The sequence below is a fragment of the Rhamphochromis sp. 'chilingali' genome, assembly GCF_963969265.1.
Source record: "Rhamphochromis sp. 'chilingali' genome assembly, chromosome: 2".
In the NCBI taxonomy this organism is placed as follows: Eukaryota; Metazoa; Chordata; class Actinopteri; order Cichliformes; family Cichlidae; genus Rhamphochromis; species Rhamphochromis sp. 'chilingali'.
Window position 1 is genome coordinate 35,369,102 of NC_137930.1, and position 25,749 is coordinate 35,394,850.

Below are 25,749 nucleotides of genomic sequence, written 5' to 3' on the forward strand. Positions count from 1 at the left end.
CTCTTTGACTAGACTGTCTGCTCTTACCACAGCGTCCTTACACTCTCCAGAGACGCACACAGATGGAGCCTGCCTCTCTCTATCTCAGTAAGGCACGTAGTATGTAACTGCTTATCTGCATGAAATGGAAGACAATTCCCCAGCGTCACTGGACAGTCAAAGGAAAGGTGGAGGTCTGAAAAAGGAATTTCAAAAAATGACAAGCAGGAAGCAGACACATCTCTCATCCTTTGTATAAAAGATGCAGGCTAAATGTTTTATCATTACCAGCAAGTTTGTGAGGGAGCACCTGTAGCTGCTGCGCAGAGCTCATCAATGCTAGACTACCAGATGGCAGATACCTTAATAACTGAGGGCTTTGTTTAAAAAAAAGAAGCTAAGTTACAGCCTTAAATGCATCCATAAAGCTTTGCACAAATGTGAAATTTCAGTTCCAAGAATGTCGATATAACTCTGATATTTAAAAATAAGATCTATTGTTAATAACACAAAATCAGAATCAGAGAAACATTTTAACATTTCAATGCATTTGCATGTGGATGGAGACTCTGTACATCTGTCTTAACTCTTATTGTCAGTTTCATTCATTTACAAAATAGAGCGGTTCGATCCTGAGATGACACAAGTCCCTTTGGGGTTGAATCAGAAAGGGCATCTGGCATAAAAACTCAAATGTGTAGCTACCCGTGCTAACTACTCTGTGTGAATAACGGAGCAGCTGAAAGTCGTGTTCTCCGTAAATTAGAGACAAACACAGTTTACTGATAGTGCTTTTAAAATTTTCAATAGGAGACAAGACATTATTAGATGTCTTGTATTAAACGTTGGACCTATAATATCATTAAAGTGAATTATTGTAATCATGTAGAGAAAATCTGAGATAGTGACAGCCTCAAATTACAGGCTTATTTATACATATACACAAATATAGAATATTTATACACAAGTGGAAACAGCCGGGCCAAAATAAGACACAGGTGTAGACAGTTAAAACAATGAAGTGGGGGAGGAAATAAAGTATAAAGTAGAGGAGATGGTTCTTGTTTTATTTTGGTAGTCAGCTAATGCGGTGACAAAAAACCCTTATCAGCTTTCAAAGAAAACAAGGACAGCATTCAAACACAAATCAAAGGCAAAGGAAGAATAAAACTCATCAGTACCAAAGACAAGCCCATAATAATCCAGCCTCAAAATAAAGAAATCAGGACCCAAACACAGGGAAACTAAGACCAACCCATTACAAACCTATAAAACAAACAAACCCAGTGGTTCTCGGTCAGGAAAAAATAGAGAAAATGAGTTTTCTAATGCTGTAATGATATTCCACCAACTCTGTTTCCGCTAATGATATAAAATAAAAAATAAATGAAAAAAGATTAAAGACAAACATGTGGTGTATGGGGCACAGGCACTTTATGGAGCTTCAGAATTAGTGCATGCCAGAAAAAGTTAAGTGGCCTGTGATGGAGTCTAGGAATGATTGTGAAGACAAAGGCAGGAAGTTAAGGTGCAGGTGATACAAAAAGAAAAGCTTCTACCAAACTAAGAAGGGAGCACTAAAATCAAAACAGGAACTAAAACTTGATAATGTCACAAGAACTCAGGATTTTGGGGTTTCCATGTGATCGAGCGCTACTTGCCAGAAAAGACTACACCATCAAATGTAAATGACTGCAGATGGAAACAGACGTCTTCATACTAAGGTGAAATTTAATTTTGCTCCCTGCTCGTGCCAAACATTTGATATATTCATTTTTAAAAAAAAATTAAAAACCTTGTACCAAACTGAATTGTCCCTTCTCTTCTCAGCTTCCAGCATTACTGTTAGTTTTGGATGAATGGTGGGAAAAATATGGATGTTTGTGATGCGCGCTGCAGTAAACAGTGGTTGGCCTGTGTGATTGCATTCAGTGCATTGATACTCATCAGTCTTTCATGTCTCCCTCTGATGTTTTGTACTTTAAACTTAAACATGTGGGTGTGTGTAGGATCCTTGACCCAGCAGACACGTGGCAGGATGCCAGACATTGATGCTTTTAGCCGCCATGGTGGTGTGGCTGACTCACCTTCTTGCTCCGTCGGAGTAAATGCGTGTACCAGCATGCTTGTGTGTATGTGTGTGTGCGTAAGCATATGAATGTAAAAATCTCAAGAGAAAAAAAGAAAAAAAAACCACACATTATACAATACATGATTTTTATAATTATAAAATAAATGTGAAGGGCCATGATTGCAGCGGTAACAAGGAAATGGAGACCTGCCGTTAAACCTTTAGAAGGGAACAACAGCTGTATGTGTGCTGTATGCTGAAAATAACATATAAAATAATGACTGCTGCAGTGCTTTTATTGTGTCTTACCTGTTTAACAGTGGTGGTCATGTTTGAGGAGGGAGAGCTACTCAAATACTCCAAATAAGACCTCTGAATTATAGTTTTTGTGTTGTTTACATTTAGTGCCATTTAATCTGTGAAGTCTCAGCATAAACAGTGTGAAACTGCTAAACATAGTTCAGTAATTCCTTCAGTAAAACAAGACCCCAGTAATATGTTTATATGCTAGTGCTAAAAATGTTTCTGCCCTCTATTTCTATTAATTTTTACATTATAGGCTTTGATTTTCTTGTATTTTCCACTTGTATTCACTGCACTGTGGTGTAAGCTTAACCTCTGATTGAAAAGTCCAAAAGAAAAAAAACAAAGTCTAGAAAATAGAGCACTAGGGACATGTTCAGGTGGCCAGCCCCTCAGGTCCGACTCCAGGGTGAAGCACTGGTATCTCATCAGATCCAGGCGAGGTTTCTGAATTCCATGCTGCAGTCATTGTAGAGGTCTGGCTCCTCACTTAGGACCAGATTACCTTGGAAACCCTACCAGAAGGAGCTGGCCTGCCATGGAAACCCATGCCATGAAGCTCCTGGCTCACACTTTTTGTGCTGATGTTAATGCCAGAACAGATTTGGATCTCTGCAGTCACTGTTTTAGCAGAGAATTGTTTACTTGTATTTACTCTGCCACCCCAACGGTTATTCCCTTGAGACCTTACCCTAGATTTTACCCCCCTGAGACTTTGTGGTTGAGTTGTTATGGCTGCTAAACACAGTTGATTGTGGGATATCGTCGAAGGAAGAAATTCCAAGAGCTGACTTTTTGCAGAGTTGGCGTGCTATTATAGTACTACACTCAGTGAGCTGTATGAAACAACTAGTTCATTCATACATGTTTGTAAAGACAGACTTCGATGCTAGGAGCTTGATTTGATACAGCTGCAGCAACTAGAGTAAAAACTCATAAATACAAAGATTAAGGAGTGTCCCCCAACACTGTTTTCCATATAGTGTAACTCCTGAGATCAGAGCATGCAAACCCCTCCACCGCATTAAATGTGGATTAATTCTTCAGCAGAAGATCTAGGTTGTAGCTACATTAAACCACACACCCAACAAGGTAATTGCACACGCAATACGCATAATGCACCAGCACAATCATAAACGCCACCAACGACGTCAGCCACTTGCGTAGGTTATGTCACAGGCTCTTCAAAGAGACACCGCAGGTCTAAATCAGGCTGAAGGTTGTGACTCATTGGCAGGGTTGCAAGCGGACAACAACAGCTGAAACTGTCTTCCTCTTCAGTTGCTTCTTCCCTTCTCTGAAGGGCATCAACACAAGAAGGGACCAGCAGCGAAGTGGCAGCCACAGGGCGTAGATTGCCAGTGACAAAAAGCAATGATGGGTGAAAAAAATGCTTGTGATGCAAAGTCCATGTTGACTGAAGTGATTGAAGCAATTACCAGTGAGAGTGATTGGTACTCTTAATTGACAAATGAGGAGGTGGTAAATACATTAGAGGTTTCCCTAGACAACCTCTGGCTGAAATATCCACTACTAACCAGTCATTAGCTACAAAACAAGATGCATGATGAAGGAATCGCTTTGTAAGTAGACTGGGCTTAGGAGACATAGTCATTGAAAGATATCAGATGAGGTGGTTTGGACATCTGACGCCTCATAGGTGAGGTGTTTTGCACATGTCCAGCTGGAAGGAGATGTTGCGGCTCACCCAGGACATCCTCAAGAGATTTTGTCTCTGGGTTATCCTGGGAATACCTCCATGTTCCACTAGAAGAGCTGGAAATGGGGACAGGGGCAAGGGACTGCTTACCCAGAACCAAACGAGCATTGGGAAATAAATGGATGGCCCTATATTAAATGTTATGTTCATGTTATGTGTGTTTGTTTGTGTGCTCAACAGAGAGGGCAGCACCAGTATTCTGAACAACCTGCTGTCCAGGATGGAGCAGTACGCCAACAACCTGGAGAACCTGGTGGAGGAGCGAACACAGGCTTACCTTGAGGAGAAACGGAAAGCTGAAAACCTCCTCTATCAAATTTTACCACAGTAAGAAAGAAGAAAAAAATAACAGCGTTCACTTTTTAGCCTCACAGCCAAAAGCTTAAAACTCCCAGTGAACTCGAACACAGCAAATTGGGTGTCTCAATGACACTTTGTCATTTGTGTTAAATCCCTGTATTAATTAAAGACTCCGAATTCCTCCCAGTGCTGCATTTTATTAACGGATACACATTTCCCCGCGGTGCCATCTCACTGTAGATGAAAGGGAACACAGAGAACTGACAGGCGAACCGCTCATTAAAGTGAGCCGGCAGATCAGACGTGATAGCGAGTTTAGGCATTTGGATAACACCACAGGAACAAATCCCATCTTTCTCACCCACTTATCTGCTTTTTCTTGGCCCCCTCCATCAAAGCCAGACTGTCAGAGAAAGGCCTGAGAGGAAGGACACATTTCATTTCTCACCACACGTATGAATTGAGTAAACTTCTTTTTTTGGCTTTGGTATCATTCGATTAACAGGAAATTAGCGTTAGCAGAATTAGCAAAAATAAACTGACATCTGGTTATAATTGAGCCTCCGGGGCGTTGATGTAATTGTGATTCAAAGAAACATATCTTTGATTATATTTTAATTCAAAAACTTAACATAATTAAAATATATACATCTTGTTTCCTTCCTCCTTTCTGATTCTTGCTTTCTCTTTCTCTCTGTCATTGTTTATGCAGCTCTGTAGCAGAACAGCTGAAAAGAGGGGAGACCGTGCAGGCAGAGGCATTCGACAGCGTCACGATTTACTTCAGCGACATCGTGGGCTTCACATCCATGTCTGCAGAGAGCACGCCGCTACAGGTACACGCCGATCAATGCCTCATCGCAAACCTCAGTTTTGTCTGCTTCTGACAGCATTTAAGTGTTAACTTTTCTGACTTTCAAGCTAATCTTAAAGCTTTTAAGAAATCAGTGGTCGTGATCGCAGTTGCAGTGAATTCTCCCTTCTCTACTCATGCATGAAAAGTGCTCACCGGGTCTCCATCTACAGTGTGTCTCATAGTGCGTGTTCCCACACATAGGCCGCGACTGAAAATAGTACAGTTGTTAGATGGTAGAGTACGTTGACTCAGAGTTGAGTCACGTTATGCCACCACATATCTCCCTCTCACTTTAATACCAAAGTGGTTTCTAGACTTCATCTGGAAGATATGTCTGCTAATAGATAATATCACACTGTCAGGTGAACTGGAATCACCCTGAGAAAAAACCAAAATGTGTTTCTCTTCCAGTGTGCTGAAGAAAAGGTTATGTTATTTGACAAAGCTAAAAAAGAAAGAATAAAAAAGGCCTTGTAGACCTTTTTTCCAAAGCAGACATCTTGACTTTTCACATGGAAAGCAGAGAAAGCACAGATGTTTTAATTGTGGCCGCATCCCCTTTACAGGATCTCATAGATGATGGATTTACCCCTGCTGTGTTAGCGCATCATCCTAGAGACTGGTTGGCAACCTACTGGCAACCACCAGTCACTAGGGAAAAATGATTATTCCCCAACTAGTTGGAAAGTGGTATACCAGTTGGGGAAGATGTATACAGTCCTGAATGGAAAAACATTCTGTGATTGCTTTGGTCAATAGTAGATTGCTAAGCATTAGTAAAGTTGGGCATTTCAACATGAGACTCTATGGGAATTCAATTTTTGGGGGGAGCCAGCCCCAAGTGGCCACTAGAGGAACTCCAGATACACATTCCTTTCCCCTTTGCTTGATACCCAAAGGAAAAACTGTTCCCTGTTACACAATAAATACTTATAACTGCTTACAAACACCTAATTTCTATATAAAGAAAAAATGCATTGCTTAGAAGACAACAAGGGTTAAAGAAGAAGTAGTTTCAGATATTACATCTATATTACTGCTAATGAAAAAATGTACTTCGGAGGTAAAGGAACTTTTTTCTTTCCCCAGCCCTGGTTAAGCTCTGGAGCCAATCCTGTCAGGTCACACACACACAATGCCAAAATCCCCCTGTCAATCAAACTCTTCACCTCATCTTGACCTGTAATTATAGCGGCTCTGTGTGCACCCAAACAGCCATTTTCAGAATGCTGTAGATTATTCCTGAGGCTCATCATTCACCCAAAGTGCTTTTTTTGGACATGTGATGGATGTCACCTGCACCCAGAGTCAGCCAGTGCGGATTCTGCAGTAAAATGAAGGAGTCAGCTGTCTTGCCTACCACAAGATTTTCTCTATAATGAAGCTATATATGGTATAAATATACTGTATGCAGCTGAAAGGTGTGTGGATTACAGGTATATGTGTCGGGCCACAGAAATCATTAATCTGGTGTTTAAGTGGCAGCTGTTTGTTTTCCTACAGTGTAAATGCCACAGAGAAGCAGTAATTTAAATCATGTAATCAATCAATACTTTATTTATATAGTACATTTAAAGACCAGAGGTATATGGAACGCCAGGACTGCCATAATGAATTAATTAAATACACCATTAAATAATTAATTAAATGTGGCAATAATTAATTAAAATTGGAATTAATTAATTAAATAAATAGTTATGATATATGTAATTAATTAATTATTGACACATTTAATTAATTATTTATGTATTTCACGTTTTAATTAATTATTGACACATTTAATTAATTATTGACACATTTAATTAATTATTTATGTATTTCACATTTTAATTAATTATTGACACATTTAATTAATTATTGACACATTTAATTAATTATTTATGTATTTCACATTTTAATTAATTATTGACACATTTAATTAATTATTGACACATTTAATTAATTATTTAATGATATATTTATTTATTTCATTTTGGCAGTCCTGACGCCTGGCTCTCATCATGAAATAATTTTATCTGTCAGCCTCACCCATCAAACTCAGGGGGCGGGGTTAACGCTGATCGAGTCAAAACCATTGCTTTGGCCTGGTGGCCATTGTTTCTAGCACACAACAACCGGCATGTGGAAGCTAACAGAACTGAGCTTTGAAAAACCCTGTTTGTGTGTTACCAAATACCGTTTTAATATTTTTTTAGCCGAGAATGTAGTGGTTTAATCTTCATGTGTCTGGTCGGTTTGTCAAGATACAGCCTCTTTGCAAAAGTGTTTCGATGATTTCGGAGATGTCGTCCCAGTCTCACGGCAAAGCGTGGGATAGACCCGCTCGCCTCGCAAGCAATCCCACCGACAAAGCGCAGGCCCCGGTACACAGCTGTAGTAACCCCCGCTGACTTCTTTTACTGAGGTTATATTTATCGGTGTTTTATTTCCTGATGTTCTTATGTGTCCTACGTGTTTCAGTCGCCAATTCTGAATTATAACTAACATTAAAAACATGTTTAAGGAGGAGAGAGAGCAAATAAATCTGTTTAACATCTGATCTTTGGGTTTTTGTTCAGTAATCAGCGTGACCTGTGTATAAACACATAAAAGAGATAACGTTGGTGTTTCCGTCATGTAGTAACTGCTGGCTTTAACTGTACAAAGGTTGTTCGACACTATGAAACACATACAGACTTCATGATGTTCGGCTAATATTTTTATTGTGAATATTAATCATGCTGACCTCGCTCTGTACACCACGCAGCGAGGTCAGCATATCCACGATATCCTCAGCTCCATGAGTTAACACAAAGTTTCCCAGCTGACTATCTAACTGCCAACTATTCCAGAGACGTGAAAATATACAGCATAAAGAAAAGTGTAAGAGACTCAGCAGCAGATTAGAATAACAGTTATACATTTAATAAATCACCAAATGAATCCAAGAAACGAGCAAACCTGTTCCGACAATTTGAATTTGTATTCCCTCAGCTGCAGACTCGCTGCTGTTTAAATGTTTGAAAAGGAAGATTAGATATAAACAAACGTCAAACATAGACTCAGTCTGCCTTCACATTTGATATGAGGCCAGCACGTATAGTGGCCTCAGCTATTACTGAAATACACATGCTATATCATAAACTATGATATAAATAGGGAGGTCCTATTAACATTTTTAGTTTTAAAGGACACCTTCCTGCCTTTAGTCTCATTCATGAGCAGTATTCGTTTTCTTCTAACATCCAGAAGTCTGCACAATGTGTTTCATAGTTTGTAACAAGCCTTTGACAGGTAAACATAACATGACCGAAAAAGCAAAAAAAAAAAAAAAAAAAAAAAAAAAAGAGAGAGAGAGAGAGAGAGAGAGAGAGAGAGTGTTGACATAAGAAGAGAAAATGCTCTCAATTATGGAGACAGACAAATGGTTCATTTATGTTTGATGTGTGTTTATTCCTCCCTAAATATCGTCGGTGAAGTTCGCCATGCACGTCAGATTTTCCTGCGCATTTTTATACCTCTGCCAACAGAGAGAGAAAAAAATCACATTCTAACAGACAGCTGGTGCTTAGAATACAGTTGAATAACTATTAAAAAACAGATGATATTTAGATGATAGTTCAGTCTAACACATGTGCCAGTGAACCATTAAACGTCTGTGAAACTATGCAGTTATGAAACGTAACTTTAACCTCAGCCAAACCGATTTGCTCAGTTGTAAATAAAACAGCGAAGTAAACGTGACCCGACAGACAGAACCTGAGTGAATGAAGTCCAGCGTTTAACCACTGAGAGCTAAAACTCAGCTGAGGTTTGAAAGCTGTGTGCCGGTGATTGGACATCAGCCGCTGATAAAGCTGTTCGCCTATAAAGTGCTCTGTAAGGAAACAAGCTCCAGCAGCTCTGCGCTCGGGGAAAACACTATATTTACTTATCTTGTGCAGAAAAATGCGCTGACATTGCGTTATATCGAGCACCGGCTGCCCAGTTAAACTGTGACTATCACCAGGTAACTAGGCGTGTTTCTTGAATTAGCAGCAGGTGTTAAACAGCTGACAGATGAGGAGGAGGATGCATGCAGGTAAACTGAGGGTCTGTTGAGCTGATCGCTGGTTTCGTGAGAAAAATGTCAGCTCGTTCTTTATGTTACAGAAGCACAGAGACACAAGACCAGGCGGAAAGAGACGATCGTTCGGTGAAAATGAGAATCTGCGAATGCAACATGTGGAACACGGAGAGTGGAATATGTAAACAAACCGGTTAATGTACCCCCCTCGGTGCACTCTGCATGCTAACTGTTAGCAGAGCTAGTGAAATCTCTGAAAACATCTGAGCACTTTTGCAAGCATGTTCTATGTTGACAACCTGACCAGACATACGGCGCGACATTCGCGGCTAAAACACTGTTAAAAGTGTAGCTGGTGACAGAAAAACGGGGTATTTTAAAACTACACCACCACCATTGCTGCTTGTGATTTGATCTGCATTCTGGGATAACTGGCTGCCCCAAGTCTACACAAGCAATCGATTATCTAGGATCGACCTGTTTTGACTTACTTTGCACGGCAACCAATCAAATGTTAGAGAAGCTGCATGGGCAGCGTTAACCCCGCCCCCTGAGTTTGATGGGTGAGGCTGACAGATAAAATTATTTCATGACGAGAGCCAGGCGTCAGGACTGCCAAAATGAAATAAATAAATATATCATTAAATAATTAATTAAATGTGTCAATAATTAATTAAATGTGTCAATAATTAATTAAAATGTGAAATACATAAATAATTAATTAAATGTGTCAATAATTAATTAAATGTGTCAATAATTAATTAAAATGTGAAATACATAAATAATTAATTAAATGTGTCAATAATTAATTAATTACATGTGTCATAACTATTTATTTAATTAATTAATTCCAATTTTAATTAATTATTGACACATTTAATTAATTATTTAATGGTGTATTTAATTAATTCATTATGGCAGTCCTGGCGTTCCATAGAGGTACACCAAAGTGCTTCTCAATAGTAAAATATGAAATAGAATCAATTACATATGGATACGATAGTAGAGTACAAACACATTTCCAGACAAAACAAAGCACTAATTAACCCGGGAGTACTATGTTAAAAGAAATATTTCACTCCTAGTGTTGAAAGTTGTAATTATCAGAGCTTTGATCAGCAGCACAGCAAAGAGCAACACTGTGATGAGTGGGTCATTGTTTTGTTTCTGATGCTCCACTAGCACACTCAGTGACATATGTACACATAAATCAAAGGGTGTTTTCAGGTTTTTCCACAATATTTCACACATTGCGCTTGTACTTCCACGACGACAGCAAAGTCGGTATGCAGTCAGATATTAGTATCATGGTTTCTGTAACACTCAGCTTCACTTTACTACAAGGAAGGTCTTTTTAGATGTTGTAACTTCTGTCTTCTCCACAGCTGGCTAAAGGTCCAACAGCATGAGCAAGAGTAGCCCAGAGACAACTTGTTTGTGACACTGCTCCCTGGTGACAGCAGACAGTGTTGGGATTAAATAATTTGCAGTGCCTGATCAACAGATACGACACATATATGACACATACATAGAATGAGGATCTTGGTTATTTGGGAGGAGCTCAGTGTGGAGCCACTACTCCTTCACATAGAGGACAGTTGAAATGGCGTGAGCATCTGACGAGGGCCCTGAGCCCCTCCTAGGTGAGGGATTTTAGTAAGGCTATACTTGGGTAAAGCTAGGACACAAGCCAGCTGAGAGATTATGCTTTGGGAATGTCTTGGGAACACCTGAAGGATATGGTTGGACAGAAGGAGATTCAGACATCTCTGTTTACTGGCAGTTCGTTGTTATCACTTTTGTGAATGGAGGTTTGTATTAAAAATGAGTCACAACTGCTGGCAAGCGCCATGCTCTGGTGTTGTTGTGCACCGGGTTACAGTTTGTGAGAGGGTCAGTGCAGGAGCTCAGATTCCCAAATGGCAGAGAAAGTGACATTCTGTAGAAATGTCCTTATTTCCTGGATGCTGGTTTGGCTTACAGGTCCAGGAGGCAGCCATATGCTGCAAAGCTAAATGTGACGCTGACCTGAAGCCGGTCACTGCGTGACTTCCCCCAATCTCTCTCTGTCCCCATTTCATCTCCTCTTCGCTGCACTAATCTCATCTAATAAAGGCAGCAACCCCATCTCCCCCCCAAAAAAAAAAGAATAAAAAATTATTTGTTACTTGTGTTAATATTAGTTCTGCAGTGTTTCTAATCACAGGCTACAGACAGCTTTGCAGACTGTCGTCCACATGTTGTAGCTGTTTGCCTTCACCAGGGGGCAGTATCACAAAAAACCTCTCCTGGCGATTCTTGTTTGTGCTGCTGCTGCTGCTGCTGTTGTTGTTGTTGTTGTTGTTGTTGTTGTTGTTGTTGTTGTTGTTGTTGTTGTTTTCACTGCAGATCATCATCATCATCATTGTATGGAGGGCCACAAGTGCCAAAGTGAATTAAACTAATACATAATTAAATAATAAATTAAATGTCATGAATTAATTACAATTGGGAATAATAATTACATGTATAAATCACTATAAACTCATTTGTTTTAAAACGTTTAATAAATTTCCAATTTTAATCATTTATTTACACATTTTATTCACTATTTATTGATGTATTTCGTTGATTTATTTTGACACCCCTGGCCCTCCATACATTTGTGCTTCTCAAGGTGCTTTTTTAAAAATCTTTGCGATTTTTTTCTCTTCGTGGTAACTTCCACTGTCGCTCCCTTCTCAGTTCTCTTTAGCTTATCAACCAATTAGCATCTGACCTACACTCATCCAGTGTCGAGCTATGTGCTGCTGATTTTTGGAAACTGCACACAAGCACGTTTTCAAATCTCCCTGTGTAGACCTACACAGTGGACACAAGCGCTGTGACATAAATTCACCATTAGACTGCGGCTACCATGGCCCGGAGCTTTATAAGATGTAATTTTAAAAAAATATTTAAATATAAAATCTGTATAAAATATGTTTTTGTTTTTTTTATAGAGAGCACATCTTCATATTATCAGGTTTTACCATTAGATAGAAAATATAGCTGTAATTTACATGATGTCGGTTATACTAGTCATTTCATTTCATGTGTCTTTGAATGAAGCAACTGCATGAGCTTTCCTTTCATAAAGGGTTTGTTTAATGCATCCTCTGCTAAAGGAGGTAATAAACAAAGCACTGAAGCACCTTTTCTTAATATTTAGAGAATTCAATGAGCTCTTAATCCAGCTGCCACGCAGATGCTTCCTGGCCACTTCCCAAGCAAAACCTAATACTTAGAAAACTCAAGAACTTGACAACAAAAAGGTCGGAAATTATATCCTGTTTCATCACAGTTCACTCAGGACCAAATGTCCCTGCTTCAAATGGGTTTTTTTTTTTTTTTAGGTTCAGAAAACAGCTGTAAAAAAAAAAAAAAGGAATAAAAAACCGAACATCTAATATGAAGCCCAAATAATAATAATGGCCTCTGAATAAACAGCCAGCCGGTGACATTACCGCTACATTTCGACTATTACGAGCCAATTCAATTTCCTAAATTTAAGACAGATTGTGCGTTTGTAATATTCCATCTGTGGATTTGATTTATCGTCTCGTATTTGTGTTTTTCAGTAAGCCTCAAAGCCTGGAAATCGTCCAGGGACAGAAATAATGCGAGCAGCTCTGAGGTTTTTACAGACGCGCTCGTCTCCCAGTCTGTCAGCCTTTCAACAAAAGAAAACAGGGCGCCCAGTGCTGGATTTACAGCGTGCACTTCTACATTTTTCATTAACTCATAATGCTTTGGGTTGAGAAACAGGATATGAGCTAAAAACTTCCACCTCTTATCTTTTCTTGCTGCACTGAAAACACAGAATCATGAAAACTTCTCTCTCTACAGGTTGTCACGCTGCTCAACGATCTGTACACGTGTTTTGATGCAATCATCGACAACTTTGATGTATACAAGGTACGTCGGGATAATCAGTGAGGAGTCTATTATAGTAGCTTTGCATAAGAAGGATGTGTGTAGCCCCTCCCTTCATCCTCTGTCTGAAATAAGCAGTTTTATCTCCCTTTCAGCCAACTTTTATAGGCAAAAATCAAAGCAGATAATGTTAAAAGTAAAAACATCACAGCAGCTCATAGAAATAATTAGTTGACTTATTTACTCGAAGGTTAAAACTGATCTTCTTGTGATTGGTCCCTCAGGTTGAGACCATCGGTGACGCCTACATGGTAGTGTCTGGGCTGCCGGTGCGGAACGGCAAACTCCACGCCAGAGAGATCGCCGGGATGTCGCTGGCCCTGTTAGAGCAGGTCAAAACGTTCAAGATCCGACACAGACCCAACGACCAGCTGAGACTCAGGATAGGCATACACACAGGTGAGTCTTAACTCACAAGTGGAAAATGTAAAACCCGCAGGGTTCCAGTTTTCTTGTTTACTTCACCACAAAAACATGTTTTGGTCCAGTTTTAGTATCAGAAGCTTCAAGGTTTGCATTTGCAGCACGATTTAGTAACATGCAGGTAAACATAAACATATGAAGAGCAAATGAGTGACTACATCTGTAATGAAATGCCATCAACAGTCATCGCAATAGTTTTGCTTTAATTAGATGTGCTTTTCTAAACAGGGACCGTTAGCTAGATGGAACAGGAAGCCTTATCCTCGATATTAAAGTTGGGAGAGCTTCTGTATAGTCAGTATCCAGTCAATATGTGTATATGTGTCTTTCTGGCTGCTGTTACAACCAAATTTCCCCTTGTGGGACAATTAAAGGATTATTCTATTCTATTCTAATATCCAATACTATCAGCAGCAGGGAGGTCACAGAGGTATCAATTATTATTATTTGTTATTTGTGCCAGCATTACTGTTTCTTATATGTTTTTCCTGCAATTTAAGAGTGGGAAGTCAAATTCATTTTACATCAGGGCCATCCGTGAAAATCCAGTAGCTGCACATTTAATCCCTGCGATATCTCAATATAAAGGGCAGGGATAGCTCAGTAGGTAAAGTGGTCGCCCCATGATCGGAAGGTCGGCGGTTCGAATCCACTTAACGGCTACCCTGAGGTACCCCTGAGCAAGGTACCGTCCCTACACACTGCTCCCCGGGCGCCTGCTTAGTGGGCTGCCCACTGCTTCACTGAGTGAATGGGTCAAATGCAGAGAAAAACAAGTAATTTCCCCATGGGGATCAATAAAGTATCTATTATTATTATTATTAAAGAAGTGCAATATCAACAGCACGTCTCAGTTTTACTATATGATAAGGAAACGCTGCTCTGCTTAATGGAAGAAATGTTACAGCACAACTCTTTGGGCTTAAACTGAAAGAAATAAATGTGTTAAATTAAAGGTTCTCATTGCCCATACTGTCCTTTAATTATAAAGCAGAAAGTTTTTTTAATTAACAAAAAATTTTATTTTATGTATTCATTCAAAATATTTTTATTGAGTATTTGTGGATATAGTTTACAGAGAAAAAAAGAAGAGGGGAAAACACAGAGTGTTTACAATGAATACAAAACAGAACTTCTCATGTTGGAACATTGTTTTCCTCTCTTATTATTTGTATTTATTTAGTTTAAATGAAAACTGTTTATTTGTTTGTCTATTACTTTGGTAATTACTTTGATATTACTTTGGTGTAGTATGGACACCTATGGTTGAGGCCTTCATCAATAGGACAAGCTGTAAAATTTATGAAAATATAGTTAAAAGTCCAAAATGCATGTTCTCCTTCACATTTTCCAAAGATCTCCAGTGGGCCAGATTGGAGTTTTTGCCGGCCTGATTCTGGCCCCGGGCCTTATGTTTGACACATGTGATTTAAGGGTATACCCCAAAGCCCTCCCAGGGAAAATTCTGTAATTTACCTAACCCTGAAACATTATTAGGTGTGCCAAACAAAAGGCCTGGGGGTCAGTACTGGCCCTGCAAGCACTCCATTCTGGATGACAGTGGAAAAATTTGAAAGAAGGCAATAACTTTGGACTTTTAACTGTATTTTCATAAATTCTTCCTACTGATAAAGAGTTGGTTAGACATTGCTATTTATACTACAGGGAGGTAATTATGTAATAAATAACAAAATTGATGACAGAAAAGTTCCTGTTTTTCCACTATCTAATATAGAAACTTTTGTTTTTTTTATAATAGGTAGCTAATACGTAGTTAAACTTCCTTAGGCTGACAGAAAGGGGAGTCTCTTTAGTCCAGCCCACTTAAGATCAAAGTGGGTTGTATGTGACCTATGATATAAAATGACTTCGGTGATATAGGCCATGCAAGTGACCACCACCAGTGCCAGCATTTTGTACTTGTGCTGGTGTGGCTGCACTTCTCGTCACCATTACAAAACACCAGCTGGTGGTCGAGATGATCCATTCTCTCCCAGTCAATTCGACTGGTAGCAGAAGAAAGACGTAGGAGGAAAATAAATGGTACTGAACGGGCAATCACAGTCAGTAGACACCAACATGAAACTACAGACTGGCAGATTAAATTTAATGCTACGCTAATAATAAATAATAGTACGATTATAATAAGATTAAATCCATGGATAGGAAGACCAGCAAATAGTTAACGATCACTTTGGAGGTCATCGATGATCAGAGTGATTATCGGAAACCCTAAAAAAAATTGCCTTGAAAGGTTAAATAAGTCAACAATACCTGATCAGATCACATATGGGACAACAGAATAACAAAAAGCGGTAGGTACAGTTGCATTGGTCTCTTCCATGCTCACCCGCTTTTTTGAGACTTTTTTCTGTTGCTGTTATTCCATTGATGTGGCTACTTTCCCCACCGTGGCAGAAGATCACAATCTCATTATTAAATGCTCTTTGAGTCTATCGAAAGTTAATTGGCCCCAGATGGGAAGCTCCCTGGTAAAAAGAACGACCGTGACCTTTTTGAACAAATCAAAGATTCAAAAAGCTGAATCAGGCTACCTGAATCCTGCAATTGTGACAGCTTGTTCAGACATTATTGGGAACTAAGCAAGGCACATTTCTCTGTCTCCACACACTCACTCCTCTAAAACTAGATGAGCGAGGCGCTTGTAGAAAGGCTGAATTATTCTAACTGCTTTTCATGCAATAAAATTAGTCAGCCTCATGTGTCTCTTTAAGTCTCCGGGTTCTGATTTCTGAACGCCCCCACTTAAATGCTTTTTAATAACTGTTGAGTGATTCTTCATGTGTATCCTGGCAAAAACATAAAAAATAAATTAATAGTTTTTGGACTATAAAAGAAACATGTGTTATCCAGGGCATGAGATTAGCTAACAGTATCCAGAGCCTTTGTAAATTCCATTCTTCGAATACCCAAACAGATGGAGTTTAAAGGGGGGGATGTTATTCTTTTACTCATTTTCTGTCATATATGCATTGCCAGAGTGGTGGAGGCTCATCTTAAACATGACAATGAAATATGTACAAATAGATTCTGTGAGCTGAACAGCTCTAAATGCTTTGTTTAGAGTATTTTTTCTACTCTTAGCTCCATATGATGTCAATGAAAAAGGACACTGCTAATATGGTCATCTCAGGAACTCTGTGCTCCGAAGTGGCTGATGAAGAAAGTTGGCTTAAAAGGAGAGGAGCTAAAATGTCTTACTTCAGACAGAAGATGAATGTCTAAAATGTCTAAAAAAAACCCTCCAGTCCAAGAGTAGAAATTAGGAGCTGGAAATGAGCACAAGAGCCCCCCTTGTTTTTGTTTTTTTTAATTTGACGTAACTTATAAGAAGCTTCTTGCACAGTATTTAGACTGTGTCAGCTCATAGAGGCACTGTTTATGTTCTAGTTCAGCAGCTGAAACGATCCAACATGCATAGGCTGGCACTCAGTGTCGTCACTGTAATTTAGAGCAGTTTCCTTTCACTCACACCTCTGTCTTCATATTTAACATTTCCCCTGAGGTGTGGTAATGACAGAGCTTCCCAGCTCCTCAGGTATGATGATTGTTTTTCCTTGGTAAAATCTGACTATATTTAGTGTTTGTTTTACAGGCCCAGTGTGTGCCGGCGTGGTGGGGCTGAAAATGCCCAGATACTGTTTGTTTGGAGATACTGTCAACACGGCATCCCGGATGGAGTCGAATGGAGAGGGTGAGTGTCACTGGGTTTTTCCTCTCTGCTGTCTGTTGGATGTAAAGCTGGCGTTACTACGTAAATCTGTGTTTTCAACAGAAGGAGTAACACGCTTCGTACAAATCTTTGCAGTGTTGAAGTTAAAAAGGACTCGTAGCTTATTCTTATTCTTGTATTGCAGCTGCTCTGTATTTAATTAACTTTTCACTTCTTTTAAACACTTTTTGCACTGCTGGTGATAAGGTCCATAAAGAAAAACTCAAACAGAAACAAAGCCGATAACACAAAGTCCAACGGTAAGCAACAAAAGGAGAAAACAAAAACTGGGAAACATGAAAGCATAGAAGACAGAAACTAGAAACAGGAGGCTAACAGGGAGAAAAGGCGACTCTCTGACAAAAAGAAAACCGGAGACAGGACTAAAGGCTTCTTTCCCATTTCTCTAATCTGTGCCTCCTTATCTCCTCCGTCTTTCTCCCTGTGACTGTGTAAGTTAATCTCAGTACTCCAGGATGAAGGATGTCTTAAATGGATCACGAGGACAGAGAAGAGAGGAGGAAGACACAGATGCATTTCCTTTTAACTTTAATGTAGAGGTTTGGCAGACAGCTGGAATAAATTAACCATAATGACAACTCATCGTAGATGAGCAAACTTTCTTTACCTGTTTGTTGGTCTGTGAATAAAGCATCAAGCCATATTATTAAAAGTACCCTTGAATTTAAAAAAGATGCCATAAACACATAAAACACAAGATTAGCCACAGGTAAAAACAATGAAGGTGGGGCGGACATTCACAGAGGAGGGAAACAGCAACAGGAAATAAAAGAAAGCTTTTCTTCCAATTAAAATAGGAAATAACAAAAAGACAAAAGTTTTGTCTGTTACTATTACCAAACATGGCCACAGAAAGACAAAAGATGAGCAAAAAGAAGACTAGAAGTAACTGAAAACCAAGACGACCAGTGCAAACATGCTACATTATGATAGCAGGAAAAAAATAAGCTACTATTAGATAGAAGAAAAAAAACAGAATAAGAAACACAAAATAAATGCACGAACAGACTGGCCAACATCTAGCTTGATGTGCTTCTTGGCTTTTGGAAATCACACCAGTCTTAACAAGGCAGATAAAGTTGTGTCGGGCGAATCCGCACTGTAGCATGAGGCAAATTTAAAATTGAAATATTTACACAAACACAGGTTTGCTTCTGTTGACATCAGACAGGGGAAAATAGCATAAATTCTTTAAATGAACTGAGCTGCATGAAAACTTTGCTTTGTGTTTGGTCTGAATGCGACATTAGTCTCTTAAGGATGAATTATTGTGATCCAGTTGTTTTTGTCTTTGAATCTTACTGTTGGCTTTCCCTTTAATTTGCCACCCATCTGTACATATAGAAAATCCCAAACTTGGTACTGCATTTGGTTTAGTTGAATATTTGAAAAGCTTTTTTAATGGGAAACTGAAATGAGAACTTTTTTAACCTCCTAGGACCTGGCGTCCACATATGTGGACATCACATTTTGGGACGTCTAGACCAAAATACTTAAGTTTTCTCTACAAGGGCCTGATATGCACTTACGAGGATTATACTGCCACTGTTCTATCAAAATTTTAAATAAATGTCCTCATATGTGGATCTCATTTTTCTCACAAACAAAAATTAGGTAAAAAAAAAATAAATCTGGTAATTCTTTGTTTTTACATTCTTTAGGTCCCAATCAGCCCAAATAGCAAAGAAAAATAAAAAATGCATGCCATGAAAGAGTTCGGGTCTTATGAGGTTAAGCATACAACTTCAGAATAGGCTGATTTTTTAAAAGTAAAATAGCTTTAATGTTTTCCAAGTTACAGACCTTCCTTGTAGTGGGTTGAAATTTGGCGTCTTTATATTCACTTTATTTTTTTCCACATCTAGCTTATGTTTTTTAATGCTTAAACTGATATAACCGTATATTTCTAAACAAATCTCAATTTGTCAAATTGCAAAATCCACAGGGATCCCACAAGGATCTATCCTGGGCCCGTTGATGTTTAAATTATAAGTAATGAAAAAGTAGTCAGCGCTTCCCACCTCACCCCTTTAGAATAAGCTGATTTTTTTTTTCCTGAGATACAGGACTAACCCCAAACTTGAAAACATGCCTTTTGGGTAAACTGTAAAGGGTCATATCACTATGTGAGACACAGTTATAATCAAACATTTACTTATAACCATCATGCGCATGAATTTCATAATGATTTTGGGCTTGTAATGATTTCTTTGAACTGTTCTTTTTCCAGGGTAGAATGATTGTACAACATCTTTAATTACTTTAGAGAAAATCCAAAATTAAATTGTGCACTGATTTTTTTTATTAATTAAAGATGTATGCTTTAGCTGTAGCTGTAGGCTGGCAAATCAGGAAACAACACTGAGGTTGACATTTTGGACGTGTCCCATTGAACAAACAAGAACCAGACTTCCAGAATTAACAGCAGTAAATAATAGACCCTTTATCACTGCACGCAGGACCTGTTCATCTCTGTCTCTGACTCATTTCTTAATGAGTTTTGATGGAAGCACTCCTGAGGAAAAATCTGATTTGTGAGCTAATTATAAGCCGCGGTGACCTGCTGCATCTGATGCTGTTTGTGCTGACATTTCTTTTCTTAACTGGCAGTGACAGCAGTACCGTGTTATGAATCTATAACTGGATATTTTGCGAGTGAATCTTCAGATGTATCGATTAACTGCTGAGGTCCTTCCTGTTTTGTGCCTCCTCTGCTAAATAATTGATGGCACTTACAGCTAAGGGCCCTTAGCCAGCGATTAACAGTGCAGCATGCAGCTTCATGGGCAAGAATTGCGTCTCACGTCCCTGCACTGTGTGCATTATTAGAACAAAACAATACAGATTTTCATCACCGTTAGCATTTTGATGCATTGGCTCATCTCCACAGTTTTCCTGTGAGCTGTTATCTTGAGGTTGGAGATGAAAGCAGATATGTGAGCTGTTATTTGTCATTCACGCTGTGTTTGATGTCTCTTCTAGCCTTAAAGATCCACGTGTCCTCGGCCACCAAAGAAGTGCTCGATGAGTTTGGTTACTTTGATCTCCAATTACGAGGAGACGTAGAAATGAAGGTAGGAACCGTCATCTGAATGAAACCAAATGAAACCTTTGCCTCAAAAGTGAGTTCATATGTATTGTGAATGTTAATAAAAATAAAAAAAGAGCAATGCATGATACGTCACTGGTTTATCAGTGACGTATCATGCATTGCTCTTTATTTACAACAAATGATTTTCATTATACATCAGCCTGAGGATTATTGGTTTAATTAACTGATTAATATGTCAGCCTGTAAACTCAAGGCTGTAACTATTAATGAGGATGCTGGGATTGATTTTAACATCCCAAGGAGGAGAGATCAATATCTTTAAATGAGACAAGTTCTTAGGTAACTAAATGAAACACAGCACCACACCAGATGCCACTCCTATATGCTAAGGAAACTGAGGCTGGCATTCACAGAAAATGTAGATTCGAAAATATTGCCTGGTCTGATGAGTCTCGATTTTGCTGCCACATTTAGATGGTTGGGTCAGAATTTGGCAGACATGACATAAAAGCATGGCTCCATCCTGTCTTTTATCAACAGTTCCGGCTGCTGATGGTAGTGTAATGGTGTTTGGGATACTTTCTTGGCACACTTGGGCCCCTTAGTGCCAACTGAGCCTTTTTTAAACACCGCAGCCTGCCTGAGTAATGTTGCTGACCATGTCCTTATATTTATGAACAGAGAGTACCCATCTTATGATGGCTGCTTCTGTCAGGGTAACGTGCCATGCCAAAGCTCATCATTGTGATGTTCAAACTGTTTTTTTGAACATCACAATGAGCTCACTGTACTCAAATGGCCTCCACAGTCAACAGATCTCTTCTGCCTTTGGGATAAGTTAGAACAGGTTTTGCATCCTGGATGCAACACTGGCAAAAACTGCAACAACTGCTTGATGGTTGCAGCAGTTGATGGAGAATGGATCAAAATCTCTGAGGAATGTTTCCAGGTCGTTGTTGAATCTATGACATGAAGAATTAAAGCAGCTCTGAGGGCAAAAGTTGTTCCAACCCATTACTAGCTACATGTACCTAATAAAATGTTGTCATGAATCGCTGTGCGGCAGGCAGGAGTTGGACCCAAAATGCAGGCACTCAGGCACGAGGTTTAGACACAACGAACTCAGCTTTATTGCTGGCAGGGGAAAGTCATACTAAACTAAACTGGAAAATGACAAACTAAACTCACAGGGAGATCCACACAGCATGAGGGACAACACGACACTGACTCAGAGAAACACAGGGTTTAAATACACTGGGAAGTAACGAGGGGAATGAGACACAGAAGGAGGGCACAGCTGGGAGAAATCAGGACTGACGAGACAAGGAAGCAAAGCAGGACACATTCACATAAGACCCAGACCTTCAAAGTAAAACAGGAAGTATAACACAGACACGCGAACTTGACACGGTGGAGACAGCAACTAAGAAACACAGACATAAACCATAAAGCTGAGGACTCTAAGAACCAAAATACGCAGACGGAAATACTAAGCTTGGAACACAAGAAACTAGACTCGAGGGAGTAACAAAAGACCAACCATGAGAACATAATTCACAATACAGAGTGACAGAAAACAAGAAACTCAAACATGCAAAGACACAGACGTACACAGAACAGAGGGGACACAGAGAAATATGAAGAGTAAGGGATCAAAACTAGAAACCATAGAATAAATTACAAGAGTACAAGATACAAGAATCACAAAGAACTAAAAACGCTGGGTCAGGAGACCCAGGATCCTGACAAATGTAGATGAACTGGTTACCTCGTATTAAGTCCAACTTGAACACTTGAAGGTAAAAGCAGCAATCAAAAGTGGTTTAATAATTTTGAGAGGTAAATCATTTAGGAGTAAATATCCTTTCACATTTATCTATAGTCAGAATATATTATATAAAGTGTCATATGTGAGCAAAGGGAGACTTAAAAGCTTTATAGTGTCACCTTTAAGCAAAGGTCAGCAGAGGATACCAACCCCTCCACTCTTCATCTCCATTGATGAACTTATTGATTTCTGTGTTTTTCCAGGGCAAAGGCAAAATGAGAACGTACTGGCTTCTTGGGGAGAAGACTGATGTGTATGTTATCTGAGAGGCCTGCTGATAATGTGAGAGCAGCAGTGGTGGAGACGCCAGCAGAAGCTCCAGTGGCTGAGCCACTTCTTTTATTTGTTCTAGAATAAGTCTTTAATGGTGATTTCCCTGCAGAGGAAAGGTGAACGACACCCTACAACAACAACAAAGAGGGAATTCCAGGTATATTTATTACCTGCATACTGAAACTGCAAAAAAAGAGAGATTAAAACTGTAAAGTTGTTTTTGTATGAAGAATTTCTGTCCTGAGAGTGGGTACTTTTCACTGATAAATTCTTATTTTTTGTGCTTTCTATATTAAAATTTGTATAATGTGTTTGAAAGTCAATGATGTATTCCTATTTCCATTGAAGTGTGCAGGCACGGTGCTGCAATCGATGTCACTGCAGGAGGTTCAGCCGTGTTACACAGTGCAAGATAATATGTATATATGTATATCCAAGATACTGTAAAATATTTTGTTCAATAAACTCAGTAAAACACACTTCTTTTTCATTTATGGACCAGGGACTATTTTTACATTATTGGATTTCTTTTGTGGTGTTATTGATATTTGCTTTCACAAAGGGTGTAATGTGAGAAAAGAGCCCTTTATTTCCAGCATTACAAATCTTCCTGACAAACACCCACTTTCAACTCAGAAGCAATTCATAAATGACCTTCCACGGTCCCCTCAAATATCGAGTGTCCCTCTAAACCATTGCATCTTTAAAAAAAAATTAAGTGCAGCAACCAATTTACTAGAGAGGCACTCTAACCTTTGCTGTTAACCTTGGAAGATTAATTGGTTAACGAGGTAGGTTGAACCAAAGCAGGTTATTCTGTTATCTGCTTTTATTTTCATATTTATTTCTCTTAACTTCTACTTCCTGTCTACCCAAGACCAACCAAACTAGTGAGTTTTCTTTTTTCGTTTCCAAATTTTTCATTTGGAAACAAAATAGAAATCGGTCACATGACTTTATTGATTTGGTTTAGTAACAAACAAACAGCTGACTTCCTGTTTCAGTTTCAGAGGAACTAACGGAGTAATTGACCGTGCGCAGATGTCTCAGGCCAGCATTTCAGTTTTGTTTCTGAGACCAAGAACATTTTTTCATATTTCATTTATTCATATATGTTTATTTGTACTAGGAAACCAACATTATTCAGTGATACCCAGACCCTTTTGCAAAGAAAATGTTTATACATCCACCCTGCCGAGGTGAGCAGTACTTCATGTTTTTCCTTGAGGGGTCAGCACAGCAGATCGTCTGCCTCCACCTCACCCTGTCTCTACTGTAGCATGCTACTTGGTCACACCAACCGTCCGCAGGTCCTTCACTACATCCACGAATCTTCTCTGTGGTTCTCTTTTCCTCCTCTATTCTACGTCCCACCTTGACCTATGGTCATGAGCTCTTGTTTAGAGGTAGGGTGAGGAGTCCAGTCCTTTTGTAACGGACTCAGAAGAGCCACTACTCCTCCACATTCAAATAAACCAGCTGAGGTGGTTCAAGCATCTGATTAGGATTCTTCCTGGGTGAGATGTTCTGGGCATGTGCCACCAGGAGGAGGTGACCCTGGGATACCCCCAGGACAGGTGGGGTTACATCTCTTGGCTAGCCTGGGAATGCTTTGTTGTTCCCCTAGATGGCCTGGAAGAGATGGTGATGACAGAAAACACATCTGATATTAATTTTGTGAACTGTGGTCCCAATTAGTGCATGCTTTAGGACGGGACTACCTTATGATTGACAGGTTGTTACCCTATGAATGAGCAGTATTGCTGAGTTTCACTAAGTAATGGGTGTAATGGGTGCATCCATTTTTTACATCCAGTCTATCACTTTACATTTCCCTAAAATACTGAGTGTGCTTCAGTAAAGCAGAGCATTGTGTATCTGCAGCCTGTGGACAGACAGCGAGGAGGAAACACGAGTCGGCAGCAGACAGCTGTGTTTTGGTTGTAATGACATCACCGCTCATTAGAGGCCCATCAGTTTTTGAGCAGGTGCACGGGTGTGTGTGTGCGCGCGAGCGCTCGTGCATTGTCATCTCTGCAGGATAGCATATTCCCCTCATGCACGGCTGTAATTACCGCCCACTTTCTTGCGGCGACATGCCGCATCCTGACACCAGTTAGAGCCACACAGAGGGAATTGAGGGTCTCCAATGAACCCCACGCCGAGCTTCCCTCAGCTGACCTGGCTGTCATCCAATCATCTTTTACGTTCTGCTTTTGCCACATATAGATCAGACCTTTTGTTACACGAACTGCTCCGAGTTTACACAGAGTAACTTTGTGTCTCTGGAAAACAGCTTTGGTGAATTCCAGATGCAAGATATATGCATATTAAAAAACGATATAACTATAAATAGGAGCAATATCAGCATTTTAGCTTCGTAGGGACTCTTGCTATTTCTGGCCGCAATCTCTGTGTCATGGTCCCCGTGCCTGCTCGGCTGGCCCTGTGTGGCTACATGTTATGTTTTGTCTTTTCTCTCTCTCCTCTCTCTCTGCTCGCTGCCTGGGCGGAGCTCATTGTGAGCTCCCGGCCTCCACCACCTGTAGGCAATCACCTGTGGCTCCTCACCTTGTTTGCTCCCGCTACTTAAGGCAGTGACTGAGAGCACCTCGCCGCTGGACTATTGAATAATGCTCATCAGTGCTACTTTAGCCTCAGCCAGTTTTGAGCGCTGTCCGTGAAAGTTCCGTGCTAACCCTTGTTCTCTGTATGCAGATTTCTCGTGTTTGGTTTGGAGACTCTGGACGCTTTTCCCGACCCCGCTCTGCACCCCTGGGAACCCTGGCCCCCTTCTCCTTCACCTGTATATAGTGCACCTGGAGTGTGTAAATAAACCTGTTTTTCTGAGATTTCAGTCTGCGCCGAGTCCTCCCTGCTCCTCCGTGACACTCTGTAAGAATGACAACGTGTTTTTTTGTGTTGAACACAGAATTTCTTTGATCTCAGTGGTTTAAAGCTTTTGAGGATTTTGCAGATAGTTTCAGAGAAACAGTAAAAGCCAAAAAGCCAAAATTCTGCAGATTAAAATAAAGAGCAAAAAAATAAATTCTAGCGACTACCAAGGGAAAAACTCAAGGCTGAAAAGCAAAAAACTGCAGTTCCTCTGATGGCCACTTGGGACTTTATCCAAAAGTGAGTCAAATCCCCACCCATACAATAAAGCTCCTTTTGCTGCTCTGTTATTGCCA

At 39.7% G+C, this 25,749-nt stretch overlaps 2 protein-coding genes across 2 annotated transcripts in view; one reads left to right on the top strand and one right to left on the bottom strand.

Moving 5' to 3' along the window:
• The window catches only part of npr2 (natriuretic peptide receptor 2), a 91,430-nt gene extending 68,380 nt beyond the window's left edge, over positions 1-23,050 (top strand). The window contains exons 16-22 of the mRNA XM_080876170.1: positions 4,254-4,400; positions 5,086-5,209; positions 13,142-13,210; positions 13,453-13,627; positions 17,268-17,366; positions 20,388-20,479; positions 22,489-23,050. Of these exons, the coding sequence (XP_080732296.1) occupies positions 4,254-4,400; positions 5,086-5,209; positions 13,142-13,210; positions 13,453-13,627; positions 17,268-17,366; positions 20,388-20,479; positions 22,489-22,551 (769 nt within the window). The 3' untranslated portion in view covers positions 22,552-23,050. The remainder of the gene's footprint in view (positions 1-4,253; positions 4,401-5,085; positions 5,210-13,141; positions 13,211-13,452; positions 13,628-17,267; positions 17,367-20,387; positions 20,480-22,488) is intronic.
• LOC308392879 (MAM domain-containing protein 2-like) overlaps positions 1-25,749 on the bottom strand; it is a 226,660-nt gene that overhangs the window by 21,172 nt on the left and 179,739 nt on the right. The gene's annotated exons all lie outside the window — the stretch shown is intronic.